This window comes from Ailuropoda melanoleuca, chromosome 13 (assembly GCF_002007445.2).
Source record: "Ailuropoda melanoleuca isolate Jingjing chromosome 13, ASM200744v2, whole genome shotgun sequence".
NCBI classification, from domain to species: domain Eukaryota; kingdom Metazoa; phylum Chordata; class Mammalia; order Carnivora; family Ursidae; genus Ailuropoda; species Ailuropoda melanoleuca.
In genome coordinates, this window is record NC_048230.1 from 17113835 (window position 1) to 17134224 (window position 20390).

A 20390-nucleotide genomic window follows, 5' to 3' on the forward strand; every position below is an offset into this window, starting at 1 on the left:
TGGTGCATATATACAATGGAATATTACTCAGCCATCAGAAAGAACGATTACCCAACATTTGCAGCAACATGGACCAGACGGAGGAGATTATGCTAAGTGAAATAAGTCAAGTAGAGAAAGGCAATTATCACATGGTTTCACTCATTTATGGAACAAAAGAAATAGCAGGGAGATCCGTAGGAGAAGGAAGGGAAGAATGAAGGGGGGTAAACAGAAGGGTGAATGAACCATGAGAGACTATGGACTCTGGGATACAAACTGAGGGCTTCAAAGGGGGGGTGGGGGATTGGGATAGGCCGGTGAAGGGTATTAAGGAGGGCGCATATTTCATGGAGCACTGGTTGTTATACGCAAACAATGAATCATGGAACACTACATCAAAAACTAATGATGTACTGTATGGTGACTAACATAATAAAAAATTATTATTAAAAAAAAAAAATAAACTGGCTGTTGACAAAACAATCTTGCTCACTATACATAAGTTCCTTGGGGACTAGAACGGCCAGCCTCCTTGCCTCTATATCCTCTACCACCATTGTCGTTACTCAATATGTTTGTTGAGTGGATGGATATGGAGGAAACTTGTACATACTTTGAATAGTTAGTGACTAACAGATTGTATATGACCAAGACTATAAATGATTCGATGTTAAATCATTTATTGTGAAAGAGTAAGGACCATGTCTAAGTAATGATGACATTTGTGATAAAGTCATCCTTGCCTCTCGTTATGTTAAGAAATCACCAAAGATGGGGCGCCTGGGTGGCACAGCGGTTAAGCGTCTGCCTTCGGCTCAGGGCGTGATCCCGGCGTTATGGGATCGAGCCCCACATCGGGCTCCTCCATTATGAGCCTGCTTCTTCCTCTCCCACTCCCCCTGCTTGTGTTCCCTCTCGCTGGCTGTCTCTATCTCTGTCAAATAAATAAATAAAATTAAAAAAAAAAAAAAAAGAAATCACCAAAGATGAACTAGATAATATTAAAAGTTATTCTTAGAGCCTTGAGATAGAAGACACCTTAAAAGACTGTGTGACTGACTGTCCCGGAAATCATACTACACCTGGAGAAGCTCTATGTCTTCAGGGTTTTCAGACCCAGGAATATTCTCCGTCAATATGGCGGACATCACTCTCACATTCATTTTCACCATATCCAATTCACTGTGCAACTTTCCAATCTGTGGAGAGCAACACAAGTGTGACATGAAGAACGGTTACGTTATTTTCTGCTACCAAGGCGATATCTGCTGGTAGAGAAAAAGGCTTTTGCAACATTTAATATTTTCAAATTTATATAAATACCTGTTTTATAAATGTACACTCTGTTGCCTTCTAAAAGGACTTGAGATCTCATGTAATAAATTTCTAGATTTATGCTACAAATATGCTCTAAGAAAGTTAAAAGAGAAGGGAAAAAAGTCAGATTAGAACCACTAAGGAGAAGGGAGGAAGTGGACTGTCGTGGGAACCTGGACAAAAAGGTAAATGCTCAAGGCAAAACAAAAGGGGAAAAAAAAATGAGCATTTTCTAGTTCCCATGGTGTTAGAAAAGGAAAAAAAAAATCAAGAGAAAGACACTTTTTTTTTCTTCTTGCATTAAATTCTAAGAGGAATCAACCATATGGATTTTTATAGAATACTGAATAATACAAAGTCTTAAATGGCAGTTTCCTCATAACAAAACATAGTAGGCATCAATAATAACTGATTAACTGGACCTTTTTTAACAGATATAAACAAAAAAAGTAAATGTGAGTCAGTTGGCACAATTAATGCCAGCAATAGTGCTACCACTTACTGAGCTCCCTGAAACGAGATATGGACAGTCCTATCAGGAGCAACAGGAATCAGTGGGTTGACACAAGATCCATTCCACAGCCCAGCCTCCACAAAGACAAAGCCACTGACCAAGCATAATGGTTAAGAGCGTGGGCTTTAGAATCAGACAGAATCCATGGGTTCATTCTACTTAGAACTGAACCATGATAACTCATGTATTATCACTAAGCTTCAGTCTTCTCCTCTGTAAAGTGAGGGTAATAATGTGCCTCCACCTCCTAATGTTGTTAAGAAGAATAAAGAACTGCAGGGGCACCTGGGTGGCTCAATGATTAAGCATCCAACTCTTGGGTTTCAGCTCAGGTCAGGATCTCAAGGTGGTGAGACCGAGACCCATGTCGGGCTCTGTGCTCAGCACGGAGGCTGCTTGGGATTCTCCCTCTCCTTCTCCCTCTGCCCCTCCCACTGCATGCATGCTCACTCATGCTCCTGCTCAAATAAATAAACAAACAAACAAACTGTGTATGAAGCTGATAAGTTAGAAAGAGTCATCAATAAATACAGTGTCACTGTTGTTACCTGTTCTGGGACCAACGTAAGAGTAGAGCTCTTGGGAACAATTACAGAGGAAAGAGCTGGTGCCGTAGGAACAGATGTTGGTGGGTTCGAGGAGATCTGAGTGGCCTATCAATGCGAAATGTGGAAATGTAACTATTAGAATTAACACAGCCACCCCAAGCCCAGTTTTTCCATTCAGATGGCTCAATCACTTTTCTCAACCAAAGGTCCTGGATAGAGGGCGTTGGCCCAGAGTCAATTGTCAAGTGTACAACCTGCCCAGCATTTTTTGAGAAGGGTGCTAACAGTGTGTCATAATATAGTAAGTGTTCAATAAAAGGTGGCTATTATAATTAGTAACTAAATTACAATTTAATAAAGTGCCCTTAGTTTATACCAAGGATCTACAAGATAAAATGCCACGTGAGATTATTGCTGCCCTCTTTTTGGGTTTTTAAAAAGAAATGCTAAGCTACAACGGGCAAGACACCTCCTTCTCTACTAATGAATGCTTCTCAAAGTCAATGCCTCATTTCCAACTCTAAGCAAAGAACACGAAGCACAGTGCTCAGGCCAGTGTTTTGACATTAGGTCCAGAGAAGTCACCTAGAAATCTTGTAAAAATGAGGAGTTTAATTGGAATACGGACAGTGGAATATGCCTAAAAGTCTCCCATATTATATATACCTCAAATCACATAATGAGTAACAAGGTCCTACACCACTACTATATTATGCCTTGAAAGAAAGAATAAAAGGGACATGGTGAACAGATGCATGGCAGGTAAGAGGTTGGGACAAGTGGCTAGTGGCCAGGGAACAGACTGCATGAGTAGAAAAGTCAGCCTTCTGGAAAAAGCCTCTACAAAGATCAGACTTCTGGTATACACCTGAACTGCTTTTGCATGAAGGCACGACTCACCAATCTACAGAAGGTAAGAATGACTGTTTTCACATTATGGAAATTACAGAAAGTTAAGAGCTGAATTATAATCAGTACTCAAGAGTGTTACAAGTTCAAAACCTTATTTGCAAAAATTATTATTGTCTAATACAAGACTCCCCATGGTAGAGACCCTCGCCTGTCTAGCATGAGTTCTTTCTTTTGAACATTGCCCCCTCCTCTGCTTTATCCAAATGATTTCCATCTGGGGCCACCGTGTTCCTATATGACCTCAGCTAATTTGTTCACAAGTAGGAAACCAACCCAGGTTGGGCCCTTTTCCAGGGTTTTTGAGCTTGGAATCTGAAAAAGCTAAAGCTCTAACATGAAAATTTAAGACTTACGCTATCTACTATGCAGGAAAAGCTAGCTTGCAATGAGAGACAAGTATAAGACATCTGAGTGGTTGGTTCTCTGTTGTTTTAAAGATCCAGCTAACACCAACCTTCTTGTGGCTTGGTTATTCTAGGAGATATTGTGATGGCTTTCGCATAAATTCATCTTTTTGCTTACATTGGACGGAGGAAGGGTTGTCCCTTTCAAAGAAGAGAACACTCACATAATATACTATCTAATTCTGTATGAGCTCAGGAAAGGCATCCCACCTCTTGTCTTGCTGTTTCAGCCTCTGCGTCTGAGGGAGGAAACTGAACACCTTTCTTAAGAAGGTCGAGGTACACTTCTTTCACTTCGCTGACATCCACGCCTCCTGGGAAACCTTGCGACCAAGTCTGAATTCAAGAGATGGTTCCAGAGTTAGAACAGCAGCAAAATCAAAACACGATTTTTAAGCTGGGGACAGAAGATGAGAGATTGACAATTATGTATCTTACTCAGAAAGAGAAAACTAGTTTTGAATGCCAGGGACAAAAATGTACGTTTTCAGAGACTAGAAAAACAATATATTTCTAATCATCAAATTCCCATGCCTTAGCATTCTAAAGAAAGCCTGGAATAGGTACTTACTGTTTTCTTCCTGTACTGAATCCAGCATTAATAGATTCTAAAACAGCATCAGTAGTTCCTTTGCCAAATAACTTTGAAAGTAGTCTGTTGCATACTCTTACATAGTTTCTATGTATGCCAAATAAATGTACACATTACTCTTTTTCTTACCTGACACGAATAAGGTAGAAACTGAGTGAAAATAGGGAGATAACTTCAAATTCTTCAGAATAAGGGCACCATGCCATGCCAAGAAATTATTATGACTTGGAAAATTAAAGAGTAAAATGTTCTCCGGCTTGATCCTAGGTTTGCAGAGAATCACTAAACCAATCAAGTGGTACATAATTAGAGCTCTAATCCTAAGGTCTACCAACTCATAAGGCATACAATAGACTTACCTTAATGAAATTCAAGATTCTATTTTGAATGTCTAATGGCAAGGTGTATCTGGGGTTCAGCAGCTTAACCAGACTATCTTTAATGAATTCCTTCTTCACAATCAGAGACTGGAAACTTGGACCACAGTTCTGCATGCACATGTCAATAAGCTAAATTAGACAGAAAAATTAAAATTTAATTATATCTCTGGCAAAACCATCTCCTACATATACAGTGAAAATTGCTAAGTAACGACTTCCACCAGCATTCCAACTAAACAGGATTTAGTGTCTACTAAAGTTGATGGCAAAGCATTAGGTTCTGGGAATGTGAGGAAGTATGTAAGGCGTGAAGGAAGAGCTTTGAGGACAGACTTCTTGGGAAGTCAGGACACCATCATTAGAGCATTAACAACAATCCAAAGTAGTAAATGCCAAGGGCCAAATGGGAAATGCTAAAGACACATGGGCTATAGATTGGGTGACATTTGTCCTGGTGTTTCCAGGGAAGTTCTAGTACATTCCTGCTATGCTGGCTTTATTAACGATGATACCCCTTTTACTCTCTAAATGTCCTGGTCTGGATGATAAATCACACAGTCACCCTAGTTACAGACCTTTATGGGTAGATAATCAGACAAGTGATAATTTAGGACTAGGTGGTCTTAAGACTTGTGGAAAAAGCTGATTCTAAGCTGGGCTTTAAAAAATAGTTAAGTACAAAGGAGTACAGAGCTATATTCCAGGCAGGTAAGTGGTATTTAAATGAATGAACGAATGACAAAGCATTTAAATTATCAGGAAGAAAAGGAGTACTGTGGTTTGTAGGGGCTTCTTCATGCAGGCAGACTGGAGACACTGGGAAGGTGGTGTGGATAAAGTGTGGAGGGGCATCATGCAGACTGTAGAGAAATGCGTGGCAGTGAATGGGAAGAGTTTGGCCACTGCACTAAGAAGACAGTGAAGGATTTTTGTTAGTTTGTCACCATCACACCTCTATTCTGAACTTGAGAGCAAGGTTAATGAGTGCAAAGTAATACTCTGGGAAGGTTTTCAAGCAGCACTCTACAAAGGGGACCTGGGAGGATGGAGAATCCAGTAGGGACCCACTAGTATAGAACCAAGGCAGAAAGGCCTCAACCAGGGTGATATGAGTGTGAGGAAAGGAAAGACAGGAGAGAATCATGAAGGCAGAACTTTACAACTGACGGGTGTTGGAAAAGGATGGCTGGATGTTAAGCTGCGGTAATCCTGTAGGAGACTGATGGCACCTTGGACGGAAATTTGGAAGTGGATGGGGTTGCAGGTTTGGTCCGGGGTAAAAATGATAAGATGAATTTTATTTTTTATTTTTTGAGAGAGAGAGAGCATATGAGCGGGTCAGGAAGGAGCAGAGGGAGAGGGAGAGAGAGAATCTTAAGCAGGCTCCATGCTCAGCTCCGGGTTTGATCTCATGACCCTGAGATCATGACCTGAGCCAAAATCAAGATTCAGACGCTTAACCAACTGAGCCACCCAGGTGCCCCGAGGAGTTGAATTATAGATATTTTGAGTTTAACAGTACTATTGACTAAATGTCCGTGTCCCTCCCAAATTCATATGTTGACATTCCTAATCTCTCATGTGAGGGTATTTGGAAGTGGGTCCTTTGGGAAGTCATTAGATCATGAGCGTGTAGCCCTGAGGAATGAGATTAGTTCCCTTGTAAAAAGGGATGAGAGATGATCTCTCCTGGCTGTGTGAGGATGCGATGACAAGATGGCCATCTACAAGCCAGAAAGCGGGCTCTTACCCGATGCTGATCTTCTGGCACCTTGACCTTAGACTTCATAGCCTCCCAACTGTGAGAAGTAAATGCCTGTTGTTTACGCCAGCCAGTAGTGATACTTTTGCTACGGCAGCCCGAGATGATGAAGGCAAACCAGATGGTGGGACATTCAAGTAGAGACTTTTAACGGAGCTAGCCATGCACAGCTGCCGTTCAGGAGGGAGGGAGCCTAACATGAGACACCAGTGCTGCGTGGGAAGAGCAGGGAAGAATGGCTGGAACACTGGGGCTCACCTATCACGCAGGCCAGAAGAGGACTCCATGAAGGCAATCAGAGAGCAACCAATGGAAGCTGAAGCATAAAATAAAGAGAACATAACACTGGGAAAATCAAAAGAGGGCAGTTTTCTCAAGGTTCGTGCGTCAGAACAGCTAAGGATGTGAATGGAGAAAAACTCAGCTAGGTTTGTCAATTAGTTGGGTCAGTCCCACTAGTGGGATCCTGGGGGGCATTTTCAGTCAAGCAGCATGAGCAGAAGCCAGGCTTAGAAGAAAGGAGCTGGCATTGCAGAACTGTATGCAGAAAGCAGATTTCTACACGTGATCTAAAAACAAAGTTAAATCTCTATTTTCCATGCTGCCACCTCTCAAGATAGAAAGGTCACAGAAACCATAATGTGACCAGGATAGGCATAATCAACTCCGCAGAAAAGCAGCCTTGAAAATGGACTCTCCGCCCTGCTCTGTGCTGTGTCATTAGAATGACAATACAAAAAAAAAAAAAGAAAGAAAGGTATTAGAGCTGTAGTTTTAAGGGCAATGTGGCTAAGAAGGCAATCAGAAAATACAAAAACTGAATGCATGTGGCTAGTTATCTGAAACACAGAAAATATTTATTTATTGATTTTTAAAGATTATTTGAGAGAGAGTGCATGCACAAGCTAGGGCACGAACAGGGGGAAGGGGCAGAGGGAGAGGGAATCTCAAGCAGACTCCATGTTCTAAGCGCAGAGCCCAATGCAGGGCTCCATCTCAAGACCCTGAGATCACGACCTGAGCCAAAACCAAGAGAGGGACACTCAACAGACTGCACAACCCAGAGGCCCCTGAAACACAGAAAAGTGAAGGAAAATAAAAACAAAATCCACAACCTATTGAGATGAATATTTTTTTTAATTTTTATTTTTTTTAAAGATTTTATTTATTTATTCAACAGAGATAGAGACATCCAGCAAGAGAGGGAACACAAGCAGGGGGAGTGGGAGAGGAAGAAGCAGGCTCACAGCAGAGGAGCCTGATGTGGGGCTCAAACCCACAATGCCGGGATCACGCCTTGAGCCGAAGGCAGACGCTTAACCACTGTGCCACCGAGGCGCCCCTGAGATGAATATTTTAAAGCAAGTTGTTTAGAGAAAGTTAAGTTGAAAACTTGCATAACCAATGACTTTTTGCTGGATGCATTATGAGGAGTTATTAGGTGAATTATGGAGAGGAAAAGAACCCCTAGTTCAATGGGAATTTATAGAAGTACTTCATCCAACCCGTTAGGCAGTCTCATTAGGCAACATAGGCGCCAAGTCTTCCTTTCTGTAAAGGTAAAATGAATGGGGAGTTTCTTGCTAAATATTTCACAAACTAATTTTTATCTTTGGATCACTGAGATTTTATGGTAATGGGTAACAGTCCCAGGTGATTACATGCATAAAATCAGAGAGTCAACATGAAATGCTGAGAAAGTTAACATCTGGAGATCACAAATCACGGCCCTTTGTTTTCCCACTGGAATCTAGAATTTCAGGACTAATTACTTCTAGCTCATCTCTTTCATTATGTCACCGGTACCTCTTTCGCCCCAGAGCCCACTGAGATAAGCACTAGAATCTATTGTGGCAAATTGGAAAAATTAATACGTTGCTTTTACATATTTTAAAATTGGGCTTTGGTACAATTTTTTATCTGTGTTCAGATAACCTATTTTTGGAAATAGGACAACTAAGACACCATAATCTCAGGTGGGATAGGGAACCTAGAAGCCAAGGGACCAAGAGAGACTAAAGAGAATAAGACTTCAAGCCTTGCTAATCTCCTTTTGTGCTGGACTTGGACGTTGTTTATTGTTCTAAGCCTCGGTCTTCTCATCTGCAAAATGAGCTATAATACCTCCCTCTAGAGACTTCTTGTAAGGCCTAAATGCAATAGAATGTATATGAAGAACCAGACACATAGTAGGGCCTTAAGAAATGCTAACTATTTTGAGCATCGGTTGCCATGGACAATTTAGTATCGGGAGAGAATGGGCTGATTAGCTGATATAGTATTCTTCTTAGAAAGACTGGAAAAAGAGCTACTTGATAGTTTTAGTCCTTGCAATAAATTTTTTTTTTTTAAAGATTTTATTTATTTATTTGACAGAGATAGAGACAGCCAGCGAGAGAGGGAACACAAGCAGGGGGAGTGGGAGAGGAAGAAGCAGGCTCACAGCAGAGGAGCCCGATGTGGGGCTCGATGTGGGGCTCGATCCCATAACGCTGGGATCACGCCCTGAGCCGAAGGCAGACGCTTAACCGCTGTGCCACCCAGGCGCCCCTTAGTCCTTGCAATAAATTTCTGAACCAAGCACAGTAAACCAGGCTTTGGGGCCACACAAAGCTGAATACCACCCCTGCCAAGGTGTGGCCATGCTAGGGGATGAGCTCATTCTACAATGAGCTCCTGGAGGAATGGACACATTTTACGCAAATTCTGAAGCATCCCACAGCTCACCACCTTAGTGGTGTCCCACAAAGGCCTATTAATTAATTGATTTCCAGGAACCTGTTCAACAGCTTTCCACCTGACAATAATAGTATCTTGCTGAGACTTATCACAATTGACTCATTCAAAGAGTTAGCCTCTGGCTAAGAGTTATGAAGCCTGGTAACAAAATGCTTTTTAAAAAATAAAACTACTGGCTTCTTGACAAAACTTCTCCACCAACTGCTGGTAGGAAATCACAGTGTAGTCCAATCCCGTCAAAGACCTAATCAAAGCCAACAAGTCCATGGAGAAACCAAATGACACATAATTCAAAAACATTTATAATTGACTTTGACAGGCTCTCATCACTTCGGAGTAATAAAATAGAAGTGTCATATATGGGGATTCGTTTTTATTTTTTATTTATTTATTTTTAAAGATTTTATTTATCCATTTGACAGAGAGAGAGACAGCCAGTGAGAGAGGGAACACAAGCAGGGGGAGTGGGAGAGGAAGAGGCAGGCTCCCGGCAGAGGAGCCCAATGTGGGGCTCGATCCCAGAATGCTGGAATCACGCCCTAAGCCGAAGGCAGGCGCTTAACGACTGCACCACCCAGGCGCCCCAAGAGGATTCGTTTTTAAAGAATCGATTGGTAAACATTTAATTGCTTTGATAGACATTGGGTGATTCCTTCTGTGACCAATTTCCCTCATAATTACGTCTGGCTTAAGTTAATATTAAAGTCCATTCTGAAGCCATAAACACCTCTGCAATGCAGTGAGTGGTCAGGGGTGAGGTGACTGGGCAAATATGCAGGAAGCTATCAAGAGTCAAAGTCCTGTTTAAAGAAAACCCAAGAAGAAGGTACCTTAATGAACTCTGACCCTAACAATGAGGAGCTATTCTGATCCCTAACCCATGACTCTCCCCCTTATTTTGGCATGGGTTTTAGATTTGCTCGTTCTCATGTTTTGGTGTGGAAAACATGAGGTGCAAGATGTACAGTTATCTGAGGTGGGACGGGTAATGGGAACGGGCAGCTAGTACAGCTAGCTAATACGGCTTGAGAGATCAGACTACCTGAAGGGAAGAAAGAATGTGAACCCAAAGAGAAACGGGACGGCCAGAAGAGACAACACTCTAGAAAAACCCTCTTCCTCTGCAAAGGGTCCCAGCTCAATATCAGAAGAAGGAAGCAGGATGGAGAAAGATAGGGAGACAGAGTAGAAGCAACCACAGAAATGCCAAGAAGGCTGGATACCACAAGAAAAAGACACATCCGGTATATAGAATAAACAACTGTAGAAGGTGAAATAATATGCTAAAACATAGGTAGTGTAAATTCACCTTCTGCCCTTATCTTCTTCAGTCAATTCTCCAAACCTTCAGCAGCCTTGAGATAGCCTAGATCCCCTCCATTTTAGGGAAAAGCTATATCACTTTCTACCCCAATTCTACAGCATATTCCATTAGCCCCAGAGACCTCCTGGAGATGAGGAGAGTGGGATGGGGGCTGAAGGTCGATCAGCTCAGTCCCTGATACACTGATGTACCGGGTCTTGCACCAAGGACTAAAGAGCTGAAGACACCAATGAAACACAGTCGTCACTCTTCAAAGAAGATTGATCCATTCCGAGAAGCAAAGTGGTATGGTGTAAGGGCCTGGGATTTACAATCTGAGGATTGAATTGAAATCTTGTCTATGCCTCTTAAATAATGGAGATAAAGAAGACCCCACAACTTCACGGAGTCTCAGTTTCTTCATCTGTAAAATAGAGTTAAGACCAGAACTGCTCCCTGGGGTTGTCAAGGGCATCCATTAGGTACCAGAGGTTTTCCCCCATCATCAACCCACGGTTCTAGTAGTTCTGCTTTAGCCCTTATTCATCTCTCAAGTTCCTCCACTCTGGGACCTCCCTGAGGTGGCTGCTATGAGAAAAGGACAAGGGAGAAGTGTTAAAAAAAAAAAAAAAAAAGAGGTAAAGGAGGAAAAGGTCTCTAAAACTATGTCCACATCCTAACTTAAAGGGTTTCTTCGGAGATAGTATCAAGACCATTCAATTCATTTCATTTGTTCTCATTCTGTTACTCTCCAAGCAAGCGGTGAGGCTTCTTCCCCATGAAACTCAAACACTGCAGCTGTGTGCACTTCAGCCCCAGAGTCCTCTTGATAAAACTCCCAGAGCCCCTAAGGGGAGGGTGATGCTGGCTGGTTAGGGCCCTCACCTTGTGGCTTGGGGCCTGGCTGCGGTAAACAAAGGCATGCGGGAGAAATGAGAAAGCCATACAGCTCACTCTCAGGCAGCAGGCAGGGCTGGCAAAACATACCATAGTAAAAATGGCAACTCACCAAAGTGACTGAAGAGGTCATATGGCCGAGGATGAGGGGAAAAACACGAATGCATCCAATAAATGCCCACACCCAAGTCACAGACAATAAGGTGCACAGCACTATTTAAACCAACAAAGAACAGTCTCCAAATTACACCATGCAGGAGAGCTTGGTTGAAACTTAATGAGCTGCCAGCACCTCAGAATTCCACAGAGCTGTTCAAGTGAGGTAAAAAGCTAACAGGGAAGCATTTTTCAAGACTTCAGTTCTCCTCATGGACAATACATACACAGACTTCTTGACTGGCTCAGTATCTACAAGTTTTGAATTATCAGTTCCCATCTCCTGACCAGGAAAAGCTGATTTTCCAGGAACACACTCTTTCCACGAAATTAAATGCTATGACAATCAGCAAAACCCTCGCAATTCTGTAATTTTCAGTTTTAATTCATACTCTAAATAACTTTTTGCTGCTCTATTATCTCAGAATAATATATATTTTTTTCTTTTCTTTTTTACATAAAACAAATATGTGTCTGTGGTTTGGGAAATCCTAGAGTTTTGATTATAACATTGAAAGTACTTACTGACAAGGTGAGTTGGATTTCTTTATGATTGTAGTTTTTGGAAATCCTTTTCTTCAAAGCTTTTACTGCATCTTTTGGCCTACAGCAATAAATACAGTGAAATCACCAATTTAGGCATTGTTGAAAATAAGCAGTCTCTGAAAACCAATGTGCATTGTGAAAAAAGGAGCGGCTAAGGAGAAGACCAAGGTCTTGATTCTGCTCGAGCAGATTATTTAACTTCTCACAAGTGTTTCCTCATACATCTAGGCAGACAATACTATCTATCCCCTCGAGAGACTCTAATAGAGTATTTACATAATAATATTACCTAGAAAGCACTACATGTGAAATGCACTCATATCCCTATTCCTCTATCAATGCACAATACTGGTTTACAGGAAATGTAATTCCCAAAACAATGAAGGTTACCATTTTTGATTAAGACTATTTCCTGACCACCCTCCGGGTGAGGTAGGAGGAATTCTGACTAATTAGGTCAGCTTCTGAGAGACTACCATTTTACGTTATAAAAGAAAGAATTATGTAAAAGTAGAGAATCAAAATTTACTTTGAGGTGGTCAAAAGGTACAAACTTCCAGCTATAAGAGCAATAACTCCTGGGGATGTAAGGTATAATACGATGACCATAGTTAACACTGCTGTATGGTATATTTGTTTTTAAAGATTTATTTATTTATTTATTTGACAGAGGGAGACACAGCCAGTGAAAGAGGGAACACAAGCAGGGGGAGTGGGAGAGGAAGAAGCAGGCTCACAGCAGAGCAGGGATCGAGCCCTGGGCATGAAGGCAGATGCTTAACGACTGAGCCACGCAGGCGCCCCTGCTGTATGGTATATTTGAAAGTTGCTAAGAGTAGACACTAAAAGCTCTCATCAGAAAGAAAAAATCTTTTTTGTAACTATATGGGGTGACAGATGTTAACTTATTGTGGTAATCATTTTATAATATATCTAGGTCAAATCATTATGCTATACACTTTAAACTTATACAGTGCTGTATGCTAATTCTATCTCAATAAAACTGAAAAAAGAATACAAATTCTTTTTATATAATACCTTCCAACTCTGTCTGTGTTTGCATGGGTAGAATTTCTATTATATGACAATTATACATGCTTAGATAGAATTATAACTACTATAAATATATAGACTATATTTCTAAAACAATCACATATAGAATCAAGAATTAAACTCTTAGAAGAGTTTAAGAATAAAGATACTTTTTTTTTTTTAAAGATTTTTTATTTTATTTATAAGACAGAGATAGAGACAGCCAGCGAGAGAGGGAACACAAGCAGGGGGAGTGGGAGAGGAAGAAGCAGGCTCATAGCAGAGGAGCCTGACGTGGGGCTCGATCCCATAACGCCGGGATCACGCCCTGAGCCGAAGGCAGACGCTTAACCGCTCTGCCACTCAGGCGCCCCAAGATACTTTTTTGAAAGGAAAAAATTTACTTTGAGATTCCCTTTTTGTATTATCAATGAAGAAATTAATATCATCCATGAAGAAAAGTTTCAGAGGAACCAAGATTATAGGAAAACACCATAAACACCTTAAAGTGCTAACCTTAATACACTCATTTAATATAGTCAGTAATTAAGTGTAATGATTTCTCCATCAACAATCAACATAAACTAGACCAAATCTTTTTGCTATCAGTTATCACTTGAATGTGCCCAGGAAACTTAACAGAATTGTATCCCTTTACAACAACCTGTAATTCAGACTAAAGTCACAAGTAGTTGGCCTTACTGATTTTTTTTTAAAGCTTTAATTCCCTAAAGTCTAAAAAGCATAACAAAAGATCGCACATCATTTAAGAACATAGCATGAACGTGGGCGAGTTGACATTAAGAAAAAATTGTCTTATAAGGAGGGGGAGAAAAAAGACTGCTGGATTATTTACTGGTTAATAATGACAGTTACCCAGGACAGGTCACCATCAGGAGTTCATCAGCTTCTGGGTATTTTTCAGTTTCAGTAGCATAAAATACTGGCTATCAGAACAGGGGGTATTTCTAGAGAAGGAAACAATTCTGCTTTCTTTAAAGAAAAAGGGATTGGAGCTTCACAAAGACAAAATTTAAAACTATTAAAGAAAAGGCAAAGAGAAAAATTATAATGGATTCTCAGATAGTCCACATGCTGAAATCAGCAGCCGTCTTTATGTTTCAACCAGACATAGGGGTGCCCAACGGGGGGATGAAAATACTCAACAAGAAAACCAAAGAGTGTAAGAAAAAAACGTGCTGTAGTTGCGAGGCTTCTTATCAGAGGCAAATGCATGCACCACACTCTGTACTCACCCATCGTGGGCAGTGTTAATTATGTCACAGATGTGCATAAACTGGCCCCAATCTTCAGTCTGAACTCCAGCAAATGTAGCCTTTTCTGCAAAGAAAAAGCTGTTGTGTTGAGTCTGAGCTACAAAAGAATAAAAAATGTCTGATCTTCCTGGGGTTCACTAGCAAGTACCATGAAGTTTATATTACCAAAAGACAAAGATTTTTTTTTTTCCCTGAGCAATTCCCAGTATTTTGGGAATCAATCAGAACCCAAGTTTAGAGTGCTGCCATTACAGCAGTAATGAATGACCTATTAATAAAAGCTGCAGGCTCAACACCCGGCTGTAGGGCCAGGACGGGTTGGCTAAATCTCCATCTGCTGGCCTGTCTTTCTGAAGACAAGCACCTACGGAGCAGCCACCTACAAAGCCAAGTGCATAGTGCAAAGTATTTTATCTTATGCAACTTCATTTAACCCACTGTTACAGACGATGAAACAAGTTCAGAAAAGTTAAGGAAATTACCCAAGGCTATACAGCCAGTACAAGGTAGAACTAGCATTAGAATTTAAGTTATTTGATGTCTTTTTTTTTTTTAAGTCATTTATTCTTGGGGGGAGCATGTTGAGAAAGAGAATCAGAACTACTGAAATTGTCTGTGTCCTTGAGTATTAAAGCAAGGTCACTACCAGCACCTGTACTAACCAAAGGTGCACTAGGCAGACTTGAATGCTTCTGCACCTGGAACCCCATCAAACAATCATATTTTTCCCTCTCCAGAATTCTCCTTAAGAACACAAAATGCCATCTGGGAAGAGTAATAGAACACAACCTAAATGAGCTTAATATAGTTCCTTCAAGAAAGGAGAAGATCCTCAGCATGAAAACATGAGGTCTAGGGGGATGGAGAGAAAGTTAAAAGGATAGTGAAGAGGAAGAAAGAATAGGGTTTCGTCGAGAGAACCCCAGAGCTTAGCCTGCTTCCAATATAGGAAAAGAGCTATTTGAATTTGGCATTCCATGGACAATGCTAAACAACTTTGTGTTGTTTAGACAAATACTGTTGTTCCTTCTGCCAGATTCCTTGCTCTCTATTCCTTGCGCTTCCTCCCATCTTCCTAGAAAACTCCTATTCACCCCTCAAAAGCCATGACAAAGTTTCTCCCTTTTCTTAAGTTTTGAGTGTTTTGCAGTTTTCTTGTATCGCAAAGGTACCCTACCGCAGTCACTACCTAATTGTGTCTGTCTTCCCTATAAGAGTGCACGTTCCCTGAGGGTTGAGAACGTTTCCTCATTGCTTCATCCAGGTCCAGGCATATAGCTGACAGTCAGCAAATATTTACAGATTAAATAATTCATCAGCCCTAGGAAGATGCAGTCTGAATCTATTTCTGCTCAAAGTTCATTTTAATATCCAGTAGGGATATAGCCCGCAATGGTCTAGAAAGCATTTTCCCCTCAGTGATTGCTACTCTCACCATCTTCTAAAGATGGGGGAACCTTATAAGGTTCAGGTTGCCTGGCCTGTTTCCTGTTAACTGAGCTGCAGACAAGACTGTCCAAATCGGAGTCTTCTTACTACAACCACCAGGTTCTCAGGATTTCCTCACCCCACTAAGTTCCTGACATTATCACGCTCTGCTTGGCATCCACAGGCCCTGTGCCACACCCGGTTCCCAAGGGAGGATTGGACGCAAGGAGGAAGAAAGGAGCCGGTGCTGGTAAAAACAGTCCAGTCCCTGGTTTCTGCTTCCCTAACTACATTCTTCGGAGTACAGCCACAGAAGAAAGGACTTAGGCAAATACCTGCGTGGTCCCTCCAGAGGCCTCTTGTGACCCCAGACTGCTCCTCTATTCCCTGCTTCCCTCACTCCAGTGCTGGGCATTTTCATTCTCTTTGTTTACCCAGAAAAAGTAACTCAGGTTGTTAGGGCCCGGCGCCAGACAGAACGGGTTTAAAGGGACCTGTCTCTCTCAGTGAAGTCACATCACTCAACCTCCTTGAGCCGTCTTTCCCGGGCTCTGTACAACCGACAGAGCCACACTGCACACTTGGCCCTCGAGGGAGAGCAGTGCACTTGAGGAACAACTTTCCCCTGGCTCAGAAGTTTCCCCTTTCTTCTTGCACAGGCCCCGACACTCCACACCTGAATTTCGTGCGTGGTTCACCTGTTCAGTTCCACGCCCCAGGAAGCACCAAAAGGGAGGCAGACCGTAAGGAGGGGCTCCAGGGGGAGTCAGCCATAACGAAATGCCTCAAAGGGGCCGGGTGGGATTCGGGTGCCCTGGGAAAGTTGCAAGGGGAGGGGAAGGCTTTCCTCAAACTTGGATGAGACCGAGAATGGAGTCAAGCGGGAAGGGGCCCCCGGGCCCCCAAAGCCGGCCCTGGCGTCTCCTTCCCCCGCTCTTTACCTATGAGGTGGCCCACGGAAGTCGCATAGGGATCCCGGTGACTCTTCCCAAACGCCATAGTAGCCCCACCGAGCCGGGCCCAGGAAATCCGCCTCCACCGTTCTCAGGCTCCCGACTCCACCCGCTCGGTGCCCCTGGCTCCTCCTCTTCGCCCGGGCGCTTCCCGGGGCTCTGCAGAGGCTGCGCGACCTGCCCGGCCGCTGTGGGGCGCCGGGCACCCGGCGTGGGGCGCGGGGGCGGGGACACGGGGCGTCAGCGCACCTGCCACGTGCCCCGCGGGAGCGGCGAGGAGGCGGCGCTCCGGGCTGCAGGGGGCGCGGGCGGGCGGCGGCGGCCGCGTGGAGTCCCCGCGAGAACCGCCGGGCGCGCGCGGGCTGAGGACCCAGGTGGGCTTGTCGCCCCCGTGGAGCCGGTGGCCCTGGGGCGGGGTGGGGGCACAGCCTGGGGATTAGAGACCCGTGCTCTGATGCCGCCGCTTACTGCACAAGTTACTGCTCTTCTCCGCGCCTCCTGCTCCCCTTTGTAGAGAAGGAAATATGGGGTTAATAACACAAATCTCAGGATTATTGTGAGAATTAAGGATGTAAACCGCTTAGGTCAGTGTCTGGCACCCACAAAATAAATATTTAACCATTGAACGAATTGAGTAGAAATACTTCTTACCCCCACCCGCACCCCAGAGATCTTGGGGAGGTGTGTTCCTTGTCCTTTAAAGGAGGTGATATATGGGAAGAGGGATTGGCTTCTAATTTAGGGACGCCCCTGGAGCCGGGGTCCTTTGTCTCGCCTCTACTTCGTGAGGGACTACGTACGGGGCGCCGCCAAGTAAACTGTGGGTTCCTAACCCTCCCTCCTGGGAGTTGTGTTTTCCAGTAAAGCTGAGGACAGGAGAGGGGCTTTCCTCCAGCTCCGGCGGGGAGTGTGTTTGGCTTCAGAACTGCTTTGGAATGTAAATCTGAGCCTGAGCAGTCCAAGCCCTTTCCAACTGCCTTTCAGAAGCAGAATTTATTTCCTTTTCCTGTGCATGCAATTAACATCTGATTAGCCATGTTAACAATCTCCAGTGATGCCAAAGACTGCTGGAGAGTCGGGTGTCTCCAGGTGATGGCAGTTAGCCATAAGATGGGCTTCCGGTCCCTCCAGACCTTGCTTTTTGTGGTCAGCATGGGCCAGTTCTACAAGCCCTTCTTTGGCCCTGGAAATGATGACTAGAGAGATCAAAGGGGGCTTGTTCTGACTTATGTCCTTAGTCTTACATTTTAAAATAGACATCAAAAGCAATTGTAGTAGGGCCAAGGGGTTAACTAGTTTTTTCTATTTCTGTTATTTCGAATTTTTTTTTCCTTTTTTTTATTATGCTATGTTAGTCACCATACAATACATCATTAGTTTTTGATGTAGTGTTCCATCATTCATTGTTTGCATGTAACACCCAGTGCTCCATGCAATACAAGCCCTCCTTAATACCCTTCACCTGGCTAGCCCATCCCCCTACCCCCTCCTCTCTAAAACCCTGTTTGTTTCCCGGAGTCCATAGTCTGTTGTGGTTCATCTCCCCCTCTGTTTACCACCCCTTCATTTTTCCCTTCCTTCGCCTAATGATCTCCCTGCTATTCCTTATGTTCCACGAATGAGTGAAACCATATAATTGTCTTTCTCTGCTTGACTTATTTCATTGACCTAAGTGAGCTAATACCTGGGATTCTAAAATCTAGAATGAAACGTCGTTATTGTGATGGTATTCCTTATAATAGGTTTGGTCCTACCTGTAACTGATCTTCTCCACCTGCTTATCCAGGGTGAGTGGCTGTTTCAGATGGTGCCATTTATCCACTACCTTAGGCATAACTACAGCCTGCTGACACTGTTAAAAATCTCTTTTGTGACATCACCCACCTAATCTCCATTCCATGTTATAGATTCTAGGAAAATATTTCGCCTTCTCTGAACCCTACAATCAAACAATCTTAAAGAGAAAGTTAACTTTAGCAGTGGCTACTGGTGGTCAGTGGCCTTCCAACAGGGATTGAGAACTAGGAAGGAACCAACTGTCTGGACAGATTTTTAACATAACTGCTACTTCTTATGTAAGAGGTGGTTTTTTTTGTTTGTTCATTTCTTTTGTTTTAGTTTTTTAAAATTTTCATGAATTATAGAATCGAGACATTACAAACAGGAGAAACAGCAGTAAGAAGTGTGTTCAGGATGTTATGGCTGGGTAAATGGAACCAGTTCTTCTCTCCCCGTGTGCATATAAGCGTGTTATGGTGGTTGCAGTCTTCTTTTTCTGTGCTCTGCCCCTTTCTTCAAGAGCCTCCTAATTCCCAGGGGTGCAAATCAACTCAGCCAATGTTAATATGGTCTGGAAGCAGGACAGTAGAATTCACAACCAAGTTAAGGTCAGAGAAGGGGTAGAATCCCAGAAAGAAACAACGGTAAAATTTCTGGATATCAGGAGCAAAACACTAACCAAAATTTCAATTCCAAAGAATACGTTTTTTAAAAAAAAGATTTATTTATTCATTTGAGAGAGACTGAGTGGGAGGAAGAGCAGAGGGACAGAATCTTTTAAGCAGACTCCCTGCTGAGCACAGAGCCCATGGATGTGGGACTTGATCTCCAGACCCATGAGCTCATGACCTGAGCCGGAAACCAAGAGTCCGCACTTAACCACCTGAGCCACCCAGGCGCCCCTCCAAAGAACACTTTCTAAACATGTATTTCTATGTAAGTCATAATGCGAATTGGAAGCAAAGAAAATAACCTTTATTTAAAATACTGTATGGTGACTAACATAATATAATAAAAAATATTATTTAAAAAAATAAATAAATATGACCAAAAAAATAAAATAAAATATGTGAAGTACCTGGAACTAGAAACCTATCTGAATGTAGTCTCCACAATCCTGGAGGCAAGTAGAATTCACTTTATTTTTACAAATATGTAATCTGTAATTAAGAAAAATAAAGCTAATACATAGCTTGGCTAGAGTTGGAATAATGGCTTCCTGCTTCTAAAGCTCATATTACCTCTAGGTAAATCTGCTCAATGGGCATAACATTCCCCCCTACCCTTTTTAAAAGAATCTGTGTGATTCTAAGGGAAACCTCTCGAAGAAGATAGGAATAGGGGCAGTCATATACTTTGCTGGTAGAGTCCTGTGGTTCTTTCTGTACTTGTTAAAGAATGCTGTATTTTCTGTACTAGACCTACATGCTAGCTGTGCTCTAAAAACAATACAAGCAGTATCACTTAATCCTATCATAGCTCTTTTAGAAAAACAAAAGTAAACAAATTTTCACACAGTCACTTTGCTAGTGAAGGACTCCCTGGTGCCCTTCTCATTAGCCATCCTTCTTTCCCCCACCCGTCACTTTCAGGGCACTTCTCTATCCCACACTCCTTTTTCTGACTGCCATTTTTCACGATCTTCACCAGGCTTCATTTTCTTTCCTTTCTATCCCACCAAAGTTCCACAGTCTCCCTTTTCCTCTTTCTCTGTTTTTCCTCAGGGTGCCTTCTCCTGGTCCCTCCTCTATGAAGTCCTTTCTGACCACTCCCAAGGGAACTGAGGTTTTTCTTTCCTTTTCTACACATAGATTTGTGTCTTACAGCCCACAATGCTTTATAGGACTTCTTTGCTAAGAACTATGTTCC

General features: G+C 42.6%; 1 protein-coding gene across 2 annotated transcripts in view; it reads right to left on the reverse strand.

Moving 5' to 3' along the window:
- Positions 1 to 16952, reverse strand: part of TOM1L1 (target of myb1 like 1 membrane trafficking protein) — a 56522-nt gene extending 39570 nt beyond the window's left edge. The window contains exons 1-7 of one of the 2 annotated variants that reach the window (XM_002925535.4): positions 16731 to 16952; positions 14341 to 14425; positions 12032 to 12110; positions 4629 to 4778; positions 3888 to 4013; positions 2362 to 2466; positions 1065 to 1181 (exon numbers count right to left, since the gene is read on the reverse strand). In XM_002925535.4, coding sequence (XP_002925581.1) covers positions 1065 to 1181; positions 2362 to 2466; positions 3888 to 4013; positions 4629 to 4778; positions 12032 to 12110; positions 14341 to 14425; positions 16731 to 16788 — 720 coding nt within the window. In that variant the 5' untranslated portion in view covers positions 16789 to 16952. Of the gene's footprint in view, positions 1 to 1064; positions 1182 to 2361; positions 2467 to 3887; positions 4014 to 4628; positions 4779 to 6669; positions 6728 to 12031; positions 12111 to 14340; positions 14426 to 16730 lie in introns of those variants that run through there. The other variant, XM_019806276.2, reaches the window with a different exon arrangement.
- Positions 16953 to 20390: the final 3438 nt, after the last annotated feature.